At 47.6% G+C, this 22,668-nt stretch overlaps 1 protein-coding gene across 1 annotated transcript; it reads right to left on the bottom strand.

Annotated features, from left to right (window-relative positions):
- Positions 1-2,053: 2,053 nt before the first annotated feature.
- ASF1B (anti-silencing function 1B histone chaperone) lies at positions 2,054-14,610 on the bottom strand. Its single transcript, XM_010855438.1, has 4 exons — positions 14,204-14,610; positions 7,235-7,350; positions 4,481-4,657; positions 2,054-3,279 (listed from the first exon to the last, which is right to left on the bottom strand). The coding sequence occupies exons 1-4, from the start codon at positions 14,310-14,312 to the stop codon at positions 3,073-3,075; spliced, it is 609 nt and encodes a 202-aa protein (XP_010853740.1). The 5' UTR covers positions 14,313-14,610; the 3' UTR covers positions 2,054-3,072.
- Between the last annotated feature and the right edge of the window lie 8,058 nt (positions 14,611-22,668).

Raw genomic sequence — 22,668 nt, 5'->3', positions numbered from 1 at the left:
CTGCGGGCCAGCCAAGGTTGGCGCCTCGGCCCCCCCTCAACCCCAACCCCGGCGCAGCCGCTGTCCACCTGCCAAGCGGGGGAGGGGCGCGGCAGGCGCCGCGGGTCATAGGTCGCCGGGCCGCCGGCCGTCGTCATTCATAAGGCCTGGCGCAGGATAGCAGCACCAGGGTCGGGTCCAGGATGGGACCCTGCTAGAGGAGCTTCAGGAGGATGCTGGGCTCTGGGAGTGGGGCACTCAGTAGACACCTCTTTGCTGGGTGCCTACCCTGGCCTCATACCAGTAAGAGCTGGCACTTGTTAAATACATTACTTTGCACCACACTCTTTTCAAATGGGTACTATTATCATCACTCCCATTTTACAGATGAGCAATCTGGGGCACAGCCAGGTTGAGGATTCCCTCTGGGCAATGCAAAAGGAACCTCATCTCCTGGAACAGAGTAGCAAGATGCCCCTTCCTTCAGCGTGCGTGTGTGCATGATTAGTCGTGTCCAACTTTGTGACCCCATGGAATGTAGCCCACCAGGCTCCTCTGTTCATGGGATTATCCAGGTAAGAATACTGGAGTGGGTTGCCATTTCCTCTGCCAGGGGAATCTTCCCAACCCAGGGATTGAACCTGCGTCTTTTGTGTGTCCTCCAGAGGTAGGCAGATCCTTTACCACCTGGAAAGCCCCTCTTCCTTCAGGGTCCCCTTTAAATACAGACAGCGTGAGGACGGTCAGTTTCCCACCGCCACGTTTGTGACATTCGGGTCTGGCTCAGTCTATGCTGGGCTGGGGGTGGCGCGCTGCCTTGTACATTGTAGTGTTCAGCAGTATCCGCCCCCCCATGCCAGTAGAGCCTCATTTTCCTCTGCTACCTGTGACAGCTAAAACCATCTCTGCCATCCTGAGTCGCTTCAGTCGTGTCCAACTCTGTGCAACCCCATCGACTGGAGCCCTTCAGGCTCCTCTGTCCATGGGATCCTCCAGGCAAGAATATTGGAGTGGGTTGCCATCTCCTTCTCCAGGGGATCTTCCAAAGGGAGAGATTGAACCCTCATCTCTTAAGTCTCCTGCATCGGCAGGCGGGTTCTTTTACCACTAGTGCCACCTGCCACCAAAACCATCTCTAGACATTGTTAAATTGCCCTGGTTGGGGGCAAAACTGCTGCCCAGTTGAAACCACTGAGGTAGAGGAAAGCCCAAACAGGAGGTGATGCCAGGGGCAGGGGACTGGATGAGCTAGCCACCCCCTCAGTGTGGGGAGGCTGACTGGTCTCAGGTCAACAAGCCAACTGGCTGCTCTGAGCCTGGACTGGTATGACCAGTACACTCCACCCAGCAGCCATCTAGACCCATGTTCCTAAGTTCACCATAGTTTCAGGGAGAGAAGTCTGGGTTTTCCTGTGAATTATGGGGAAATGGCTCACCACTTCACCTGGGGATATGGAGTTACAAAGTTTAAGTAAAATTTAATACAAGTATTGATATGTGTGTCCTCAGAGAGCAACGATAATTTCTTCTGGTGGGTCAAGGTCATGACAAGTCTGAAAAATCACTGGTTATGCTCTATCTCGGAGAAGGCAATGGCACCCCACTCCAGTACTCTTGCCTGGAAAATCCCATGGGCAGAGGAGCCTGGTAGGCTGCAGTCCATGGGGTGGTGAAGAGTCGGACACGACTGAGCAACTTCACTTTCACTTTTCACTTTCATGCATTGGAGAAGGAAATGGCAACCCACTCCAGTGTTCTTGCCTGGAGAATCCCAGGGATGGGGGAGCCTGGTTGGCTGCTGTCTATGGGGTTGCACAGAGTCAGACACGACTGAAGCAACTTAGTATGCTCTATCTACAGAACAGCTGGGTTGCTTAAGTTTTGACAAAAGAATCTTCCTGGACCTCAGTCTGGAATACAACTATGACAAGACAATAAAAAGAAGTGAGTAAGGAAGAAAGGGTCAGTCAACCTACTGTTGAGGCAAGAGGCCCGCCCCCCACCCACTGCCCCCATCATGAGAAGAAAGAGACAAAACTGCCTCAGCCTAGTGGAGACAAAAGCAGAAAGAGTCTAGATGAAGTGCTTTTTATTTTCAGACCAACCAAATATTTAATATAAAAACCCTTTAATACACAAACTGCAATCACAACAGCATCCACGTAGCAGCAAGGGAACAGGGGTGAAGGTGAGGAGTATGGCAGGGGAAGGAAGGTTTTCAGGGTCTCTACTGCTTCCCTGGTCTGAACTGTGGCCTGAGAACATGAGGTCTTGGCAGAGTGCAGATCAAGGTAGCCAGAAGCAGAGGGGTCCTGACACCAGTATTGAGACAGACTGAGAACAGCAGACCCCTCCAACATGCCATTGTCTCCAAGGGGCAGCCTCCAGGGAAAGCCAGATTCAGTTGGAAGGCAAGAGGAAGGTGGCTGTGACCCAAAGGAGAGTCAACCATCTTACCTCAGTATCCTGCTGGTCACCTTTTTGGGAACAGAGTTTTCCAGAGGGCTGTTGAATTGAAAAGTCTTAAAAAAATCATCCTTGCAAAAGGACAGAAACTGTGTCCGAGTCTATCTTCTACCAAGACTCCTGGCTGGGACTCCAGGCAGCTGGGTGGCTCTGCTCAGATGGTTGCGAAGGGAAATGAATGGCAGAACCTTTGGCCCAACAGGGTTGGAGCCTTGCCAGGCACTGACCAAGAAAGCCTCAAGGCAGGCCAGGGAGGTCTGTGGGAAAAGTTGTGGGTCAGTGGCACTCCTTGGACGACAGTGGCACAATGGCCCGCAGGTGGAGTATATAGTATGTGTAGAAGAGAGAAAGGACACAAGACAGAAAGAATTAAGAACTGAAGTACCAGGTTCTTTCAGGCCTGGGCAGTAGAGGGGAGATGACCCTCTGGGCCAGGGCTAGGAAAGACCAGAAGCCCCTTCCTTCCTGGGGGCTGAGTTTGACTGGCCTGGATATAGCTGATGGCCCCAAAGTCCTCCACGTGGCCTTCCCGACATTCTCCGGGAGACCTGGCCGCCCCTTCCAGATGTGTCAGGAGAGACTGGCCGTGGTCCCAGCTGGGCCCAAGTAGGGCCTGGAGTCCCACAGTTAAATGCAGTCCATGGAGTTCTCAGGGAGGAGGCCTGGGATGCAGCTGGGGAGACCCAAGCCCTTGATGGGGGTGCAGCTGAGGGGGAGACCGCAGCCCAGGGAGGAGTCCTGGTTCTCTATGGCCTCCAGCCTGTCCATGTTGTTGTCCCAGTTGATGTGGAAGCGGGTCACCCGGGGGTTTGAGGCCAAGATGTTCCGCTGGAGCTGGGGCAGAAAAAGCAACACCAACCCTCGTTAGCATGCCCTCATGTTCCTCCCACAGAACAGTGCACTCTCAAACCCCCTCCCGAAGCCCAGGAAGAGCCGACTTTGCTTATTCCATTACCATCAACATGTGTACAATTCCAGGGAAGGCCTGTGTGCCATGACTTAGGGCTGGGCCTATCTAATTTTATCATTATTATTTTTTTATTAATATATATATTTTATTGAAGTATAGTTGACTTACAATGTTTCAGGTGCACAGCAAGGTGATTGTTACACACATATTAGTTTTCAGATTATTTTCCATTATAGGTTATTGTAAGATACTGATTATAGTTCCCTGTGCTATATATTCAGTAAACCTTTGTTGTTTGTAGCATATCTATTTTTCCACTAAATTGGAAATCTAGTATCCTATTCATACTAAGTCAAACAAGTGGAATCAAAATGTCATAAATTTTTTAGTTAGGCAAAAATTCATAAGTTTTCTAAAATATACACATTACATATATTATACAGAGAAGGCAATGGCACCCCACTCCAGTACTCTTGCCTGGAAAATCCCATGGGCGGAGGAGCTGGTAGGCTGCAGTCTGTAGGATCTCGAAGAGTCAGACACGACCGAGTGACCTGACTTTCACGCATTGGGGAAGGAAATGGCAACCCACTCCAGTGTTCTTGCCTGGAGAATCCCAGGGACAGGGGAGCCTGTTGGGCTGCCGTCTATGGGGTCGCACAGAGTTGGACACGACTGAAGTGACTTAGCAGCAGTAGCAGCATATATTATATACAAAAAAAGCTTTTGTGTGTGTATATACACACAAAAGCTTTTCTACTACATTTGATAATGGCTTGAGAAAGAATATATTATTGTTTTTATTTTTGCCATACTGCGTGGCTTGCAGGATCTTAGTTCCCCAACTAGGGATCAAACCCATGGCCCCTGCATTGGAAGTACAGAGTCTTAACCACTGGTTGGACCATCAGGGAAGTCCTGGGGCCTATCTAATCTTGATTCTGTGAGGCAAAGTTCTGAGAAACAAAGACCTTTCTCTCTCTTGTTCCAGCCCGGTGCTGTGAGAGCTGAGCACCACTTGAAAACCTTAATAAATGACTTTGGCTCCTAATTCCGGGGACTCAGCTACCCCCAGGGGCAAAGGAGCCAGCCTGTCTGAAGCAGAAGTGTGGAGAAGAGCCCCACCTGAGAGAAGTCTGGTTTCAGGGGCGGGTTCTCGCGCAGCTCGGGGCTGAGGTACTCATTGTTGACATAGTAGCCGACTCGGATGAACTCCTGTCCATGGTAGGTGCAGGTGATGAGGACCACGGTCACTCCCACGGCATCAGTCTCCGGGATGAGGGATGGGTTGGGGGCATCCGCCTGGGGAAACACATGCTGGGCTTGAATACTGACAGTCTCATCTTACCCAGTAATATGATTCTGAAGCAATGTGTATTTACAGATTCAAAAGGGTGGTCCCTGCTCTGAGGAGTTTTCAGTTGAGGGAGGAAGACAGAATCCATCATACCCATGCCTGCAAAGTGCCGAATGGGGCAGATGCCACCAAGGAGACGTACATGGCACTGAGGAGGAACGTAATAAGCAAGAGGGTGGTTGTTGTTTAGGTACTTAGTTGTGTCCGACTCTTCTGCGCCCCCCTGGCTCCTCTGTCCATGGGATTTCCCAGGCAAGAATGCTGGAGTGGAATGCTGTTTCCTTCTCCAGGGGATCTTCCCAACCCAAGGATCAAACTCGAGTCTCCTGCATTGGTAGAGGGATTCTTTACCACTGAGCCACCTGAGAAGCAAGGTGGAGAGCGGGATCAAATGAGGCTGAAGAGGTGAGCAAGGAGGTATCAGTGAGTTAAAGGCTTGGGAAAGGTTGAGGATGTTTAGCAGGAGATAGGTGTGGCATTGCTCATTCCATCTGAAAATTCAACTCCAGAGGTCAGTGCAGCTGCAATAGGAAAAGAGCTAAGTGGGAGTCGGGAGACCAGGCAGGGGGCTACAGAAGTCATCCTGGAGAGAGGGCAGTGGCTTAGAACAGGCCTTAGAGAAGGACAGAAGTGGACAGATTTCGGGGGGTGTTGCTAAGGACAGGACCGCTATACAACTGGTGCAAAAGGAGACTAACACAACATCAAACCGTGGGGCCTCGGGTTCAAAAATTAGTTACGTTTCAGCCAGTGATGGCAGAACATTATAGCAAGTGTGGGGCCCTGTGTGACTGTATGGGTTGCATGCCCCTGTTGTGGGGTAGAGTAGATGGGACTGGCCAGTGGATGGGGTAGAGGTAGGCAAGGAGTTTGGTGATGGGATGAGGTTGCTGAGATTGGGGCAGGAATGGCCAGGATTAGGTAAATGAATGGATTTGAGCCCTGGCTTTTAAACTTTACCGTGTCTAAGAATGGAGAAAGCAATGGCACCCCACTCCAGTACTCTTGCCTGGAAAATCCCATGGGCGGAGGAGCCTGGTAGGCTGCCGTCCATGGGGTCTCGAAGAGTCGGACACGACTGAGCGACTTCACTTTCACTTTTCACTTTCATGCATTGGAGAAGGAAATGGCAACCCACTCCAGTGTTCTTGCCTGGAGAATCCCAGGGACAGGGGAGCCTGTTGGGCTGCCGTCTATGGGGTCGCACAGAGTTGGACACGACTGAAGTGACTTAGCAGCAGCATTGTCTAAGAATCACAGGAAATCTCCATTTCTGACAACCCCTGTGATGCTGGATTGTTGTTTAGTTTCTAAGTTGTATCTGACTCTTTTGTGACCCCACGGACTGTAGCCTGCCAGGCTGCTCTGTCCATGGGATTTCCCAGGCAGGATTACTGAGTGGGCTGCTGTTTCCTGCTCCAGGGGATCTTTCCCACCAGAGATCTTTCCCAGGGATCAAACCTGTGTCTCCTGCACTGCAGGTGGGTTCTTTACCCCTGAGCCACCAGGGAAGCCCGTGATGCTGGAGTGGAGCCACTTACAAGCTACACTGGATCCTCATTATTCACACACTGCATATATTTGAAAATTCGACTATTTGCTCAAATTTATTTGCAACCCCCAAATCAACATCTGGGGGCTTTCACAGTCATTGAAGGACATGGACAGACAGAGCACAGGTGGGATCTGAGTAGCTCAGTGTGCATGTTCCTACTTGAGGCAGAACGAGGCAATCTCAGACTAAACGTGTCTTTTTTTTTTTGCCATCTCTAGACCACAGTTTCTGCGTTTTTGTTGGTAATTTTGCTGTTTAAAAGGGCCCTAAACGTGGTGCTGAGTGAGGGCTGCCGTGTTCCTAAAAGCAAGAAGGGATGTACCTTGTAGAAAAAACACATATGTTAGGTAAGCTCTGCTCAGGCATGAGTTATAGTCCTGTGGGCACTGTGAATAAATCGAAAATAAGGTGTCTTCAAACAGAAAAACACATAAAACAAGATTATGCATTGACCGGTTGACAAAAATGTTGACTTGCAGAAGCTTAACACTGTATTTCCTCTAGGGCAGGGATTCCCACCCTCCCGGATCTGATGCCTGATGGTATCTGAGGTGGAGCTGATAATAGAAATAAAGGGCGCAATAAATGTAATGTGCTTGAATCATCCTGAAACCATCCCCCCACCCTGTGGGTCCATGGAAAAATCGTCTTCCCGGAAATCAGTGCCTGGTGCCAAAAAGGTTGGCGACAGCTGCTCTAGGGGCAATGGTTTGGGATTCATTAATTCAGTGTCCACAGCAACTTTACAGAACTCCCATAACAAGAATCAGCTGTAAATTGGTGGCTCATGGTAACAGCTATGATGTAATAGAGATGGGAGATGTCTGAACTACCTTTGAGAGGTCAGACAGTGCTTGAGAGTGGAGCCAGGATCTGAACCTGAACTCGGACCAATGAACCATCTGTGTGCTTTTGGGTCAGAGAGGATGTTTCTAGGTGTCAAGGACCAAGGCCGAGTCTTTCTTACCTGGAAGACGAACATGTGTCTTCCTGCTGGGACAGGGCCAACCAGTACTGAGTCTAGGATTTGATCAAACTCCTCGCTCTCAGCTGAGCCAACGTAAATGATCTTCCACTCCAGGTCTGCAAGGATACGGGTGTTAGGAACAGAAATTATTTAACAGCAAGAAAGCTGGGAAAGGGCCTTCTCGTGGTAGTTTTGCATCGGTCCTTAATACATTGGTAGATTTTAATTCTCAAGGACATCTGACATCTACTGCAGGTAACCTGCCAAGGTCTGAATCCCCGCTTCTGTCCTGTGACCTTGAGAAATTCTTTAACCTCGCCATGCCTCAATTTCTGCATCTGTAAAATGGGGAAAACCTGGGAGGGTTGCTGTGAATAATAAAATCTATTAAAATTTTTTTTTTAATTTTAATAAAGAACACCCGACATCCACTGGGCACCCAGGGCCAGGCACTGTGTTGCTGGTCACCAGGGCAGGCACGAAGCTCTATTTCCGGTGGGGAAAGTTCTCCTGTGGGCCTAACTTGGCAAGGTGACCTTGACTATGCACCTCCAGGGCAACTCAGGCCCCTCAGAGCCTGAGGGTGAACCGTATGGCAGAGGCTGAATTAATGGCCACGTGACGGAGGCTCTGAGACATGCTGAGGAGGGAAGAGCAGGGAGCTGGGACAGGAGGCAGCATCCTCTTTCACACACAGGGACTGGTGCCACTGAACTGAGTAGATCCCTCGACAACTGGGGCAGGGCGGCGGGTTGCAATCTGGTCGGAGAGCCAGCCGGCAGGAGGGGGAGATGAGGTCGCTGGGGGAGCTGGCCAGTCCCCGGGTCCTCCAGATCCAACACCAAGTCACACCTGCTCTCGGACCTTCGGGTGACAGCGACTCAGTCCACAAACGTGGCACCCTAAGGCCATCCTGAACCCCAACTCTCTGGCATCCCCTCCAGTTGGGAGACCCCCATTCCTGGCTCTCTTCTGGCCAGATAAAAGGAAAAGTGCTCCGTGAGACCCCGCCTATCAAACACAGGAAATTCCCAGTGACTGAGGGCTCTGGCAGGAGGGCCAAGTATATCAGGGGCAAGGTCACGCTAGTACAGGGAAATCTGGCCAGAGACCTGAAACTTATTTTAGGTTCTTTGAAATTACACAACCTACGGGCTGCAGCAGCCGGGGGAGAAGTTTCCCAAGCTGTGATTTTCACAGGAAGCACACTGTCTTATACATTGCCCTGCTCCTTGGTCTAGTGTCCCACAAGAGCACCCAACTTTGGTGCCTTTTTAAGAAAATATTTATTTATTTGGCTGTACCGGGTCTTAGTTGTGGCCTGTGAACTCTTTGTTGTGGCATGTGGGATCTAGTTCCCTGACCAGGGATCGAACCTGGGCCCCCTGCATTGGGAGCTCGGAGTCTTAGCCACTGGACCACCAGGGAAGTCCTGCTAAAATCACCTGGCCCTTCAGGCAGTATGGACATCACATGCCTCTAAGAGGGCTCATCCTAGGAAATGAATTGGAGTACATGTTGCCAAAGGAACATATGTCTTCCTGAGACAGTTCCTGACTGAAACATTACTGTTTCTGCTTTTAAAATGCACAGAGGTGAATTAGAAACACCTGTCATTTGAATTGACCATTTACTTTGAGGCAGAGGGCAGTGAATGAGGGTAGGGCTGAGAATGGATAAGGTCACTCCCACGTCTATAAGTGGTGCTACTGGTAAAGAATCTGTTTGCCAGTGCAGGAGACCCAAGAGACCTGGGTCAGGAATATCCCCTGGAGAAGGAAATGACACCCCACTCCAGGATTCTTGCCTGAAAATTCCATGGGCAGAGAAGCCTGGAGGGCTACAGTCTGTGGGGCTGCAAAGAGTCGGACATGACTGAGCGATTGAGCACATGTCTAGAAGGGCCTGAGAAGTGTCCTCCTGACTGTTATTTCAATATTCCCTGAAGTGTTTGTAAGGACTGGGGGGAATGGCCTCTCATAATCCTTAGACCCCTCTTCCTTATTAATCTTAGCATGTCCTAAATCTAATTAAAACCTGTGGCAGTTTCTTTTTTTAACTTTTACTTTATTTTTGGCTTTGCCACACAGCGCATGGGATCTTAGTTCCCCAACCAAGGATTGAACCCTGAGCCCCCCGCATTGGAAGCTTGGCATCTTAGCCACTGGACCACCAGGGAAGTCCCAGAGCACCCAACTTCGGAAGCACAGCAATGCTGGGCCATGACTATGGAGGTCTGAAACCTGAGCTCCACGCCCTTCCTTGATACACTGGTTTCCTGTCCCTTCACGCTGACACCCGGCCTTCTACTCAGGGACCCTAGCAGGCCTACAGGATGTGGGTGGCCATTGGACTGAACTGGGCTTCAGTCAAACCCCATTCTCTTATTTGCAGGAAGGAGTTAAGCTTACTGATTTATTTTTGCTACAAGTAGTGACACAACCGGAAATAACATGTTTTTGGATGAACAGAAAACAAGCTAGCCTTGTTCTCACCTTTCTGACACAGTTCTATCATTTGGTATCTTTCCTTCTGGCTGCCTTCCCCATCATCAGTGGAGTCACATACGTGTTGCATATGTGCTCAGTGGCTAAGCTGTGTCCGACTCTTGTGACCCCATGGACTGTAGCCCTCCAGGCTCCTCTGTCCATGGAATTCTCCATATTGGAGTGGGTTGTCATTTCCTCTTCCGGGAGATCTTCCCAACCAAGGATCAAACCCGAGTCTCCTGCATTGGCAGGCAGATTCTTTACCACTGAGCCACCTGGGAAACCTAACTAATGTGCTGAAGGTGGATACAAAAGGGAGATTTTAATAGAATAGGACCTGATGTATACCACACCACTCAGCTTTCAACGTTGTTGGCAATGGAGTTCCCTGGTTGCCTGGTGGTTAGGATTCCCGTCTTCCACTGCTGTGGCCTGTTTGTCAGGGAACTGAGATCCCAAATTTGGCATGGAATGGCCAAAACCCAAAAACACCTGTCGGCAAAACCTAAACAAGCCTGTGTGGGTGCAGACTGGAAGAGAGAAACGCAGGTGGTCAGGTGAATGGGTTGAAGTGGTTCCCAGTAGTCAGGTCAGAAAGTAACCAGAGAATTAACCAAGGACGACAATACTTACTCAGGAATTAAGGAGCTGAGGGACTTCCCTGGTGGTCCAGTGGCTAAGACTCCGAGCTCCCAATGCAGCTAGGCCCAGGTTCAATCCCTGCTTGGGGAACTAGATCCCACATGCTGCTAATAAGAGTTTGCATGTCACAACTGAAGAGATTCCGCATGCTGTGACTAAGACCCAGGGCAGTCAAATAAATAAATAAATATTAAAAAATAATAAGAGTTAAAGAGTTTATAAAATCATCTATGGAAGACAGAAGATGATTGAAACAAGGACCTACAAATTGGAATTGACTCTTAAGCAGAGGCATCCTGAAGTGACTTCACTTTTTTGAATGAGATGTGGGGACGTCAGTCACAAACAGCACAAATTCATTCCTACTGAATATGAGCTAAGGTCGCACACGTGTAACATATGCCTAGCCTAAGTAATTCCAAGGGTAAATGGATTCCATTGTTTTGTCTTTATGCCGTGACTTCATCATCTAACCACTGCACAAAATGCTCCTCCACTATGTATGAAATCAAAATCCAGACCAACGATATGATGAAAAACATAAAAAATTACGGTAGTTGAACTTGCTGGAGAATCTGTTTCCTGCCCCCCAAAAATCACAACAGGACTACCCTGGTGGCACAGTAGATAAGAATCCACCTGCAATGCAGGAGACACAGGTTCCATCCCCGGTCCAGGATGATCCCAACAGGTCTCAGAGTAACTAACTCCATGCGTCGCAACTACCGAGCCCATGTGCCACAGCTACTGAAGTCTGCTCATCCCAGGGCCCAGGCTCCACAACAAGAGAAGCCTCCTGCAATGAGACACCCAAGCACCACGATGAAGAGCAGCTCCTGAGAAAGCCCAAGTGCAGCAATGAAGACCCATTGTAGCCAAACACAAACACACACACACACACAAACCCCCAATCAAAAAAACCCAAAACAACCCCAACCCCAACAACTTATCTAGTAGGCCTTTTTCTGTTTATCACTTTCCCTTTGTTCATAATACAGCTGAACCTTGGCCTGACCACAGCGTGTTAGGTGTGGGTCAGAAAATCTGGCTCTAAGGCTTGTTCAGGCAGTATCTCATGAATCTCTCCACTAAACTGGGGGAAAACACACCCAATGTATTGAATATAGACCCAGGCCTTGGATGCATCTATTTCCACATGCTGCTGAGGAGGAGAGAGAGAGAGTAAAAGAGGTTCAGAGCCCTTGAGAAATGGCTTAGACTGGGGGCTGGGTGTTCAGATCTTCAGTTGCCAGGTAATAAGGCTGACTGAGACTTTCTCCAGAATCTAAGAGACTTCTAAAGCCAGGCCTAGTCCGTTTGTTTGGGAGGCAGGAGACAAATCCTCTCTGCTCTGTGGGAAGAGGCAGAAAGCAAGTTGACAGGTCAGAGTGAAGCACAGCCCTAGAGGTACAACCAGAGAGTCTAGACTTCCAGTCCAGAGTTGGCTTTCCAACTAGAATTCTTCTGAGCAAAAGCTTTATTGTCCAGGTATAATTAATAATAGGACCCTGTTGCCCTCTTCTGTCCTGTTTATGTCCCACTTCTAAAATAGTGGGTGCACTCTTTTCCAGTTTATAGCAAAGATAAAGAACCCTGACTCAGAACTCAGAGACAAGACCTAGTGTTAATAATTCTACACACCAGCTGTGTGACCTTGGAAAAATCATTTTGTTTCCATTAAAAAAATAATGACCTTGGGGAAAGAAAGAACTGTCTTTAGGGATTTCCCTGGTGGTCCAGTGGTTAAGAATCCACCTGCCAAAGCAGGGGACATGGGTTTGATCCCAGGTCCGGGAAGATCTTACATGCTGTGGAGCAACTACTCCCGAGTGCTACAACTACTGAAGCCTGCTCACCTAGCGCCTGTGCCCCTCAACCAGAGAAGCCACCGCAGCAAGAAGTCCAATGCACCATAACGAAGAGTAGTCACTGCTCACCCCAACTAGAGAAAGCCTGAGCAAAGCACCGAAGATCCAGCTCAGCCAAAAATAAATAAATCTTAAATAAAATAGAACACAAATAAAAAACAATGACCAGCAGGTTGACTTTAGGTTCTCCTGATTCTATGAACAGATTAGTGAAGTAACAGGGCAGTAGCTTTGCAGGAATGAAAGTACTAGATAATGACCATGCAACCATTTTTAAATGCCAGGAGCTCAAACAGGCTGATTGAAACCCGATCTCCTGCCATCTGGGAACTATGAATCCCTTGAACTATTAGCTCCTTACATCTCCTGGCTTTAAAATTAAGTCTTATTCCACAAGGTCATTCTACACTTTATTTATTTATTTACACCCTGCCTTGTTCCAGAAAGGATTTAACTGGGCATATTCTATAGTTAGTCATAAGTAGAATGACTCCTTGATTTAAAAAGGAGAGAAAGCAGGGAGTGATCCAATGGCCCCACCCAAGCACACAGACATCAAAACTCTTCAACCCCATGCTAGCTGGAGAAGCCCATTTGCAGGCAAACGACCCACCGACCACTGAAAAGTGCTAGTTTAGCACACCCTGGCCTTCCAGATCTCTACCTCCTTAGAGGCTGCCTCTTCTCTTTTAACCACCAAGTGGAGAAGAGGTCTAATGGAAGTACTTGCTCCTGAAAGTGGTGCCAAGACTCGCTGAACGACCTGAGCTTTTCTGGTTTTTATAGACCTTTAACTTGAAAGGTCTTTTACTCTCTGTCTCCTGCCCTCTCATCTGTGAGATGAGAGCCATGTCCGCCTTTTGTCACAGGGATGAATAAGCACATCTGTGAAAGCACATTGGAAAAGATGCACAAAAGGCTGTGACCTCCCAGACTGAAGCCAAACATCACCATGGCTCGTCCTGGCACACCCAACCCACACCGCACAAGTCGAGGTCAGGCCATCAAAAGTGTTGCGAGCTTTGCTGCAGTGGGTCAGCAGGAATCCAGCAGGCCAACGGTAGGAACCAGCTAACGTGTGCCTGGCCATGCCACTCCTCAGATCTGAGTGTGTTCATTGAAGCCCACAGTCAGGGAGGAGGAAGGAAGAGGAGCTGGGGAGACCAGATCATCCTCAAACACTGGAGCAGGAAGCCAGGTCATGCCTCTCTTGAGGAAGTAGAGGGTTGGGGCCAGACTAAGGAGGGAAGCCAGGTTCTAGGGTATGTGCTTTGAGATAGAAAACAAGCAGAAGGGGGGTGGGGTGGGGTTAAGTATCAGCAGGTAGGGGATATTATGGGGAGACAAATGGGGAGATAAAGATGTGTGAGGTCTTGCCAGAGGGGGAAGATCTTCACAGGGACAATGGGGGAGGAGGCTGCGGTTTTTATATGGGACATGGGAGGGGGCTAGAGCTTAGATCTCTAGCTCTAAGAGATCTTAGATGTCTTAAGCTCTCACAGGAAAAGAGTGAGGTAGAAGTGTCTCACCACAGGGGAGAGGGGATTGGTGGCGGAGAGGGGATTGGTGGGGGAGGCTGGGTGGCTGGAATGGTAGTGTGCCGATACAGAAATAGAAGATGGGGGGTTTCTTAAGGAAGATGGGGAGGCTGAGGGTCTCTGCAAGTTAAAGAACTGAGGCTGAGGTCTCTACACAGAAAACAGGTGCTCAGGAGGAACGGCCCAGGAGAAAGATGGGGATGAAGTGGTCTCCATTAGGGAAAAAGAGGAATAACCATGGGGGTGGGGTGGGATGGGGGTAGTCTCCAAGGGGCGGGGTTGGGGCTGGCGGGCGGGCTTTGGTTCAAGGGAGATCGAGGTTGGGGGAAGGGGAGAGGGAGTGTTTTTGGCAGGGTTGGCCTCGGGGTTGTCTGCAAAGGGAGGTCGAGGTTAGCTTAGGGGAGTGGGGTCTCCACAAGGGCCCAATCTCACCGTCTGCAAGGGCCTCATTGCACTCAAAGCTGATCTCGAACCGGAAAGGGCTGTGGAAAGGGCTCGGATTCTCCAGCACCGCCACGTTCAATACTGACACTTTAGCCATCGCCTCGTCGGGTCGCGGCTGAGGCCAGAGCTGGGGCCGAGCCCGCGGCTGGGTCCTGTCGGGTCAGCGGAGAAGCTCTGCCCAAATCCGCTCCCGCCTCCTCTGACCGCGATCTGAAGTGCGTATCTAGTCCGCGCGCCTCCTTCAAATAGCCGGCTCTCACCCTACGGCCAATCACCGTCAACGCTCCACGACTGCGCAAGCGCTTCCTCAGCCAATCCTGGAGCGCCGGTCGGCGCGCGCCGAGACACCCGGGACCAATCCCTGGAGCTCCATCTTAGGGGATGAGCGAGGGAGGCGGGACCGTCTCTAGGCTTCTTTGGTGTCCGCAGGGAACCAATCCCCAGAGCCTCCGACTCGGTTGTCCAGGGAGGGGTGGGCGGGGTCAGAGCGCCGGGCTCTTCTTGGCCAATCCCGAGGGTCCCCGCATCAGCGAGGTCCGCGATTAGCCCCGCCTTTCCGGGAGAGACTTCCAGCTGGGGGCCGCGCAGTCAACCGCCGAGTGGTGGCGCACAGCGCTCGCTTAAGCGGGAAGGAAGGGAGGTGCTGGACTTGCAGTGATTGGCAGGCAGAAATGGGGCGTAGATAAGGCAGGTTTTCTGAGAGATGATTGGCTGAATTGGCTCGGGGGCGGGAGAAGAGAAGACTCGGCCGGGGATTCGTGGAAGTAGAGCGGAAGTCGGCAGCTGACGCGGTTGATCCGAGTGTGAAGAGAAGGGAGCAGCGTTTGCGGCATCGGCGTCTGTCAGCAGGTGAGCGTTGCCGGAAGTTTCTCTAAGGGGCTCCTGGCCCCGCAGGCCCAGCAGCCTGGGAGTCCGTTGTGAACGTTGTGAACGTTTAACTCACCCTTGAGCGGAGACGGTGCCGGGGTAACGCGGCGCTCTGGGGCCCGGGACCCAGTAGTCGGGCCTGGTTCGAATCAGGTTCTTAGTTGAGAGCCTCTGGGGAGGTTTCAGGTGGACGGCGCTGAATGGGATTTCGAATCCGGCCTCTGCCACGCACCACCCGAGGCCTCATTTCCCGGCTCGTTGAACGGGGTCATGAAAATTTACTGGCCTGATTTATGACTACATAATACATCTAGAAATTTCTTTCCACTCCCAGGCGTAGGCGGGACCACCGTCGCCCCCTGTCTGGAAGACTCGAGGGGCCTCCGCACTCCCGTCAGTCCAGCGGCAACAAACCTAATGTTACACTTTTCTATAGAAACCACTGTAAATATATATATATTAAATGTAATGTATTATAGCCACAATATCATTTCAACATGTGATCTGTATTAAAAAAAACACGAACCTGAGGTATCTTTTGTTACCTAGTACTAAAGGTTTGAAAACCTGTGTGTTTTACACGTTACACCACATCTGTGATCCGGACGCTAGGTTTTCACCGGAAATAGTTGAGGTTTCACAAAAATTTACAGTTGAAATGGAGATTCACATGCCCAAATGTTTCCCAACATACGTTAAAATTTCCCATGAACTCAATCTCATGTCGGTGATAAATGGAAATATTAATTGATGAAAGTTAAGCGACGTGGAATGTTCTGTTTCACAGTGGCACTAGCCACATTCAGGTGCTTGTCATCCCCTGTGGCTTCCGATATTGGATAGCCAATACCAACTTAAGCCAAACTGACCTTTTTTTTTTTTCCATAAAATCCGACGTGACAGCCCCAACCTCTTTTCTGGTGCCTCCTTGTTATTCAAGTCTTTTCTCAGATGTCTTCTTCGGAAAATCCAAGAGCCCCCCGAACAACATTCAAATTCGTAGAACATAAGCTTGAACGGTATATTTCAAGCCACTGGCCTTTCTTATCGGAGAAGGCAATGGCACCCCACTCCAGTACTCTTGCCTGGAAAATCTCATGGATGAGGGGAGCCTGGTAGGCTGCAGTCCATGGGGTCGCTAAGAGTTGGACACAACTGAGCCTCTTCACTTTCGCTTTTCGGTTTCATGCATTGGAGAAGGAAATGGCAACCCACTCCAGTGTTCTTGCCTGGAGAATCCCAGGGACGGGGGAGCCTGGTGGGCTGCAGTTTATGGGGTCGCACAGAGTGGGACACGACTGAAGTGACGCAGCAGCAGCAGCCTTTCTTAAACATCCTCCTCTTTGGCCTCGTGATGCTCAGAATATTTTCTCTCTTTTTTTTTTTTTGTATCTCCATCTCAAATAAAGTAGGATTGAAAGGATTTTTCCCCTCACTGAAACGATTTGGCTGCAAGAAAATTCCCATTATGATTGGCTCTGGGTTCTTGGCAGTCATTGGGCATCCTTAGGAATTTCTGTGATTTGAGAAGGTCAAATTTTCAAATTATTTCCAAATGTAATTCAATTGCTTATGCATATGAACTTTGATGAAGTTGTTATGTTTTGTTTTCTAGATATTAAACATTTTATTCATTACAACTTTGTAGTTTTCTTTCTGCATTGTGGAACTTTTTTTCCTTTATTCTCAGCCCCAGCCTTTTCATAGCCCCTGAAAAGTTCATCAGTCAGAAGTATTATGTCTCTGTCTATAATGCCTTCTCCCTACAGCTGGCTGAATAATCTTCAATTGTAAACCAGTTCATGTCATTACTCTGGTTAAAACCTTCAAAGGCTTATCATACTTAGGATGAAACTTAAGATCTTCACTGTGGCTTAGGAGGCCCTGCACAGTGGCCTCAACTGACCTCATCTGCCAGTCTCCCTCTTGTCACCACTCCCAAGCCCTGCTGGCTTTATTTCCTGTCTTTCAACACACCAAACTTTATTCCTGCTGCATGGCTTTGCACTTGCTGTTCCCTCTGCCTGGAATGTGCTTCCTTTAGATAATTGCTGGGCTGTCTCATTCTCATTTATGGTTCACCTCAGATGTCTCTCTAGAAGAAGTCTTCTTGGACCACCCTAGTTAAAGTAGACCTTCATTAATCACAAAAGCCTGCTTATTAGGAGCACTTATCAGAATCTGTAGATATGTTTGTTTTTTTTTTTTTGGCTCCACTGCATGGCTTGCGGGATCTCAGTTCCCTGACTGGGGATTGAACCTGGGCCACAGCAGTGAAAGCCCCAAATGCTAACTGCTAGACCACCAGGGAACTCTTGTCCCTCAGTAGACTGAAAGCTGGTTGAGGACAGTGATTCCACCTGTCTCATACAGACCTGTCAGTGTATTTCCAGAGCTTAGCACAGGACCTCACATGTAGAAAGTTTTCAGTAGATTGTTTTTTAAAAATAATAAATCCATATAAAGGGCTTACATGGTACCTGGAATGTGAAAACTACTTCATAAATAAGAAACATTAGCAGTTCATAGTCATCATTTAACTTACGTAGTATTTCAGGTGTACTCACTCAAAAGAGAAGAAGAAATGCTATAACAAAGTACATTTTTACTCCTTATCCAGCTTAAGAAGTAAAACATTAGTGATGCAATTGAAAGGCCTTATATATCCCTGCCTCAGACCTATTCCTCCCCTTTTTACAGATGTAACTACAATCTTGGATTTAGTGTTTATCTTTCTGTACATGCTTGTACATCTTTAATAGGTGTCTTCAAACTATATATAGTATTGTATGTCACAACCTTATGGAAATGATACTGCTGCAAAGTCTGGAGAAAACCAGGCACAAGCTTCCACAAGTCCTTTCCTGGTGAAGTCACAAAGGACTCCCTGAGTTCCTACAGCAGAGTTGTGACAACACGTGTGAAATATCTACCAGGAAAGCTCAGTACCCAGGGTAGTTGGGGCAGGAGGGGGCTGATCAAGTTTCAAACTTCCAGACTCCAGAAGGAAAGCAGGTGTTGAACCCAAACCACATTGTTCGTACAGTTTAGGCACCACGAGCCTACTTGTATCATTTAGGGAATGGTGGGAACTCCATTCACTTCAGTCACCTCAATCGTGTCCGACTCTTTGCGACCCTATGGACTGTAGCCCGCCAGGCTCCTCTGTCCACGGGATCCCCAGGCAAGAATATTAGAGTGGGTTGCCGTGCCTGCCTCCAAGGGATCTTCCTGCGTCTCCTGCATTGGCAGGCAGGGTTCTTTACCACTAGCACCACCTGGGAAGCCCTGCAGAAGTGATAGCTGTGCACAAAAGAGTTAACTGTATCAGGCCTGAGACCACTGTCCTTAGAAAGCCCTATTTGCAAGGTTGGCCCTGGCTGGTGTATAGGAACTTGGATTTCAGGAGAGTTCCCACCATTCCCTAAATGATAAAAGTGGCTGGTGGGGCCTAAACTGTACAAACAATGTGATTTGGGTCCAACACCTGCTTTCCTTCTGGAGTCTGGAAGTTTGAAACTTGATCAGCCCCCTCCTGCCCCAGGTACCCTGGGTACTGAGCTTTCCTGGTAGACATTTCACACGTGTTGTCACAATTCTGCTGTAGGAACTCAGGAAGTCCCATGTGACTTCACCAGGAAAGAACTTGTGGAAGCTTGTGCCTGGTTTTCTCCAGACCTTGCCCCATGCACCTTTTCTCTTGGCTGATTTTGCTTTGTGTCCTTTCACAGTAAGAAATCATACCCTGGGAAATTCTGGCAGTCCAGTCGTTAGGACTCCATGGTTCCATGGCAGAGGGCATGGTTTCAGTTCCTGGTGAGGGAGAAAAGATCCCACATGCTTCATGGTGCAGCCAAAAGCAAAAACCCAAACAAAATCATACCTTGAGTAAGCTAGATGCTAAATTCTATGAATCCTCCTCATGAATCATAGAAGCTAGTGTTCTTGCCTGGAGAATCCCAGGGACGGGGGAGCCTGGTGGGCTGCCGTCTCTGGGATCGCACAGAGTCGGACACGACTGAAGCAACTTAGCAGCAGCAGCAGCAGGGGTTATCTTGGACCCCCAACGCAGTGTCATACCAGACATACCCCATCAGGGCTGGCATTAAGGAGAGACATACCCTCCAAGTCACACAAGTGCCAACCTATACTTGTATGACTCTGAAGGCAAGTGCCTCCTACAATTTTGTCTAGACACCTAGCTTGCCTCTGGTGCCAGCCCTACCTTCTGAAACTTGCATTTTTTTGGTCAAGTGTAATGTTTTTAAAATGTATTTGTGACACATGTATAGCTGTAGTCATTTATTTTCCCTGCTGTATAGCTGTGCTGTATGATGCAGTAGCCATTAGCCACGTGTGGCTATTTTTTTTTTTCCAGTTAATCCAAATTAAATGAAAAATTTAACTCCCTGGTTACTTAGCCACACTTCATATGTTTAATAGACACCATGGCTTGCGGCTGCCACATTAGACAACTCCAATAAAGAATGCTTGCGTGATCACAGAAAGTTTTGTTGGACAGAATTTACTTATCCATCCACCTCTTGCTTGTTATTTGTTTCCACTTTTCTATTTTTTCCCTAAATTAAAAAAATTTACTTATGTTTGGCTGTGCTGGGTCACATTACTGTGCTGGCTTTTTTCTAGCTGTGACAAGCAGGGGCTACCCTGTAGTTGCCATGCGTGGGCTTCTTACCACGGTGGCTTCTCTTGTTGCAGAACACAGGCTCTAGGGTTCACAGACTTCAGTAGTTTTGGCTCCTGGGCTCTAAAGCACAGGCTCAATATTTGTGGCACACGGACTTAGTTGGTCCTCGTCATGTGGGATCTTCCCGGACCAGGGATCTAACCCATGTCTCCTACATTGGCAGGTGGATTCTTTACCATAGAGCCACCAGGGAAGCCCAGTTTCCAGTCTTCTACTCTTAGAAACAACACTGTAGTGTTCATTGTTGTGCATGGCTCTTGGTGTACATGTGCAGGAGTTTCCCTGGGATGCATACTTAGGTGATGATTTGCTGAGGTTTGGGAATATTTACCTTGACTAGATATTGCTAGTGTGTTCTTCAAAATGATGGATCCAGTTCTCACTCCTGCCAACAAAGTTGCTGTTGCTGTGTCCTTATTACACTTGCTGTTGTCAGACTTTTACATACTTGTCCTTATGATGGGTGTGAATTACTGGTTTCAGTTTGCATTACCCTGATTAACAAGGGAAATTGAACTTTTTTCATGTTTGTTTGACCATTTGCTTTTGTGAATTGCCTGTTCATATCTTTGTCCATTTTCCTGCTGGATTGTCCTCATTTTACTGAGTGCAGGACTTCTTATAAGTGAGGTGTGCCTTTTTGTTTGTATGGTGTCTTTTTCATTTTTTAAAAAAATGTTTATTTGGCTGCACTGGGTCTTAGTTCTCTCTAGTTGTGGCGTGTAGGCTTAGTTGCTCTGAGGCATGTGGAATATTAGTTCCCCAGTAGTGAGTGAAGTCTCTCAGTTGTGTCCGACTCTTTGTGACCCCATGGACTGTAGCCTACCAGGCTCCTCAGTCCATGGAATTTTCCAGGCAAGAGTACTGTAGTGGGTTGCCATTTCCTTCTCCAATTAGTTCCCCAACTGGGGATCAAACCCAAATCCCCTGCATTGCAAGGCAGATTCTTAACCCCTGGACTGCCAGAGAAGTTGCACTGTGATGTCTACTGATGTTCAGAATTTATTATTATTACTGTCACCATCATCATTATTTTAATGTCATCGGAATTATAAATCTACTTAGGGTTTGTGTTTTTTGTGTCTTGCTTAAGAAATCTTACACTGAAGTCAATAAGATATCTTACTGTATTTCTTCTGGAAGTTCTATTTTTCATATTTAGCTTAAAAAAATCAAACTGGAATTTATTTTTGTTTATGATGTGAGGTAGGTTTAATTTTTTTCAGATGGATAACCAGTTGTTCCAGCTTCAGCTCCATTTATTGAGCAGTCCAGTGGTTCTCAAAATATAGTCCCTTGGGGATCCCTAAGAACCTTTTAGGGAATCCATGAGATAAACTGTTTTCATAATTTTCTAAAGCATTATTTGCCTTTTTCATTTGTACTCTGTTGTCTGTGTACTGTTGGTACAAAAGCAACAGTTAGTAAAACTGCTGGTCACTTCCAGCAATCAGTGCAGTGTCACTGTATTATGTAGCGGTCGTCGTGTATTCCTCACCACCTCACACACACTCAGTGTTGAAACAGTTTCACTGAAGAATGTCCTTGAAGGAGCAGTGAAAGTAGTAATTGTGTTAAAGCTTAGCCCTGCAGCAGGTCTTCCTAATATTCTGGGTGGTGAAATGGGACCTTTGCGTAGAGCACTTGTGTTGCATGCTGGAGAATGACGGTAAGGAGGTATGCACTTGTCCAGTTTGAGTGGAGGTGGAACAGCCTACTTTTTTCATGAACACCATTTTTACTGAATAATCGCTAATTATTAATTATTCAGATTAGGATATTGGCCATGTATTTTCTCAGAAATGAATGAAGTGAGTTGTCACTAGGAAGAAGATTGACAGTGTGTTGTCAGTGATAATATTTGAGCTTTTAAGCAAAACAGACATTTGGGAAGCTTTTATTCATCACCATGAGCCTGATAACATATATATATATGGCTGCTCCGGCTCTTAGTTAGTTGGGGCACATGGGATATTCAGTCTTCATTGTGGCATGTAGGATCTTCAGTTGCGGCATGTGGGATCTAGTTCCCTGACCAGAGATTGAACCCAAGCTCTCTATTTGGAGCACCAGGGAAGTCCCCAACTTTTCAATATTTGAAGGCTTTCCTGATGAGATCAGTGGTGATACAATTACCATATATTTTTTAAAATACTATATAGTGAAATATAATAACTCAGCATATTAATGTTTTCTAAAGACCAATGCATGATGTTACAAAATCAGTCATAAAAGATAAAAATTTGTAAAATAGACCAATGAGTTCCAGTATAACTATGAAAAGTTTATTGATAGAGTTTCATACTCTACATTGTAACAAACTTAATACACTACCACTTGTTGAGTTTTGGTATAGTAACCAAGTAAAATATCCCAAATTAGTTGAAAAGTCTATAACACTCCTCCCTTTTCCAACTATATGTCTTTGTTAGTCTGGCTTTTCTTCATATACTTCAACCAAAACAGCATACTGCAATGGATTGATTGTAGAAACCTATGTCAGAATCCAGCTCTTCGATTACGCTAGAGGGTAGGAGCTTTACAAAAATGTAAAACAATGCCATTCTTCTCACTACCTGTTTTTTAAAAATACACAGTTATTTTTAATAGGTTATTTTAACATTTAAAAGATTTATTACCTAATTTAAATATTTTAAATTTTTCTCAGTTTTAATTTCCAATTTAGTAAATATAAATAGATATAATCTCTAGTCCCATAAAGAACAGCTCATTAGGGTCCTCATTAATTTTTTTAAAATTAATTTTTTAGAGCAGTTTTAGGTTCATGACAGATTTCTCACATCCCCTTCTGCCTCCCGCTTGCATAGTATCCCCCACTGTTAACATCCACCACCGAAGTGCTGAATTTGTGATGAAC

This window comes from Bison bison, unplaced genomic scaffold, assembly GCF_000754665.1.
Source record: "Bison bison bison isolate TAMUID 2011002044 unplaced genomic scaffold, Bison_UMD1.0 scf7180017864365, whole genome shotgun sequence".
Taxonomy (NCBI): Eukaryota; Metazoa; Chordata; class Mammalia; order Artiodactyla; family Bovidae; genus Bison; species Bison bison.
Note: the sequence above shows the minus strand (reverse complement) of the source record. Positions and strands in the feature narration are given on the sequence as shown.

Excerpts from the sequence above, each read along its gene's own strand:
- ASF1B (XM_010855438.1), bottom strand. The coding sequence starts at position 14,312 with ATGGCTAAAGTGTCAGTATTGAACGTGGCGGTGCTGGAGAATCCGAGC. Across the intron at positions 4,658-7,234 it reads GACACATGTTCGTCTTCCAG|GCGGATGCCCCCAACCCATC; the intron begins GTAAGAAAGACT and ends GTGTTTCCCCAG. Across the intron at positions 3,280-4,480 it reads TGAAACCAGACTTCTCTCAG|CTCCAGCGGAACATCTTGGC; the intron begins GTGGGGCTCTTC and ends TTTCTGCCCCAG.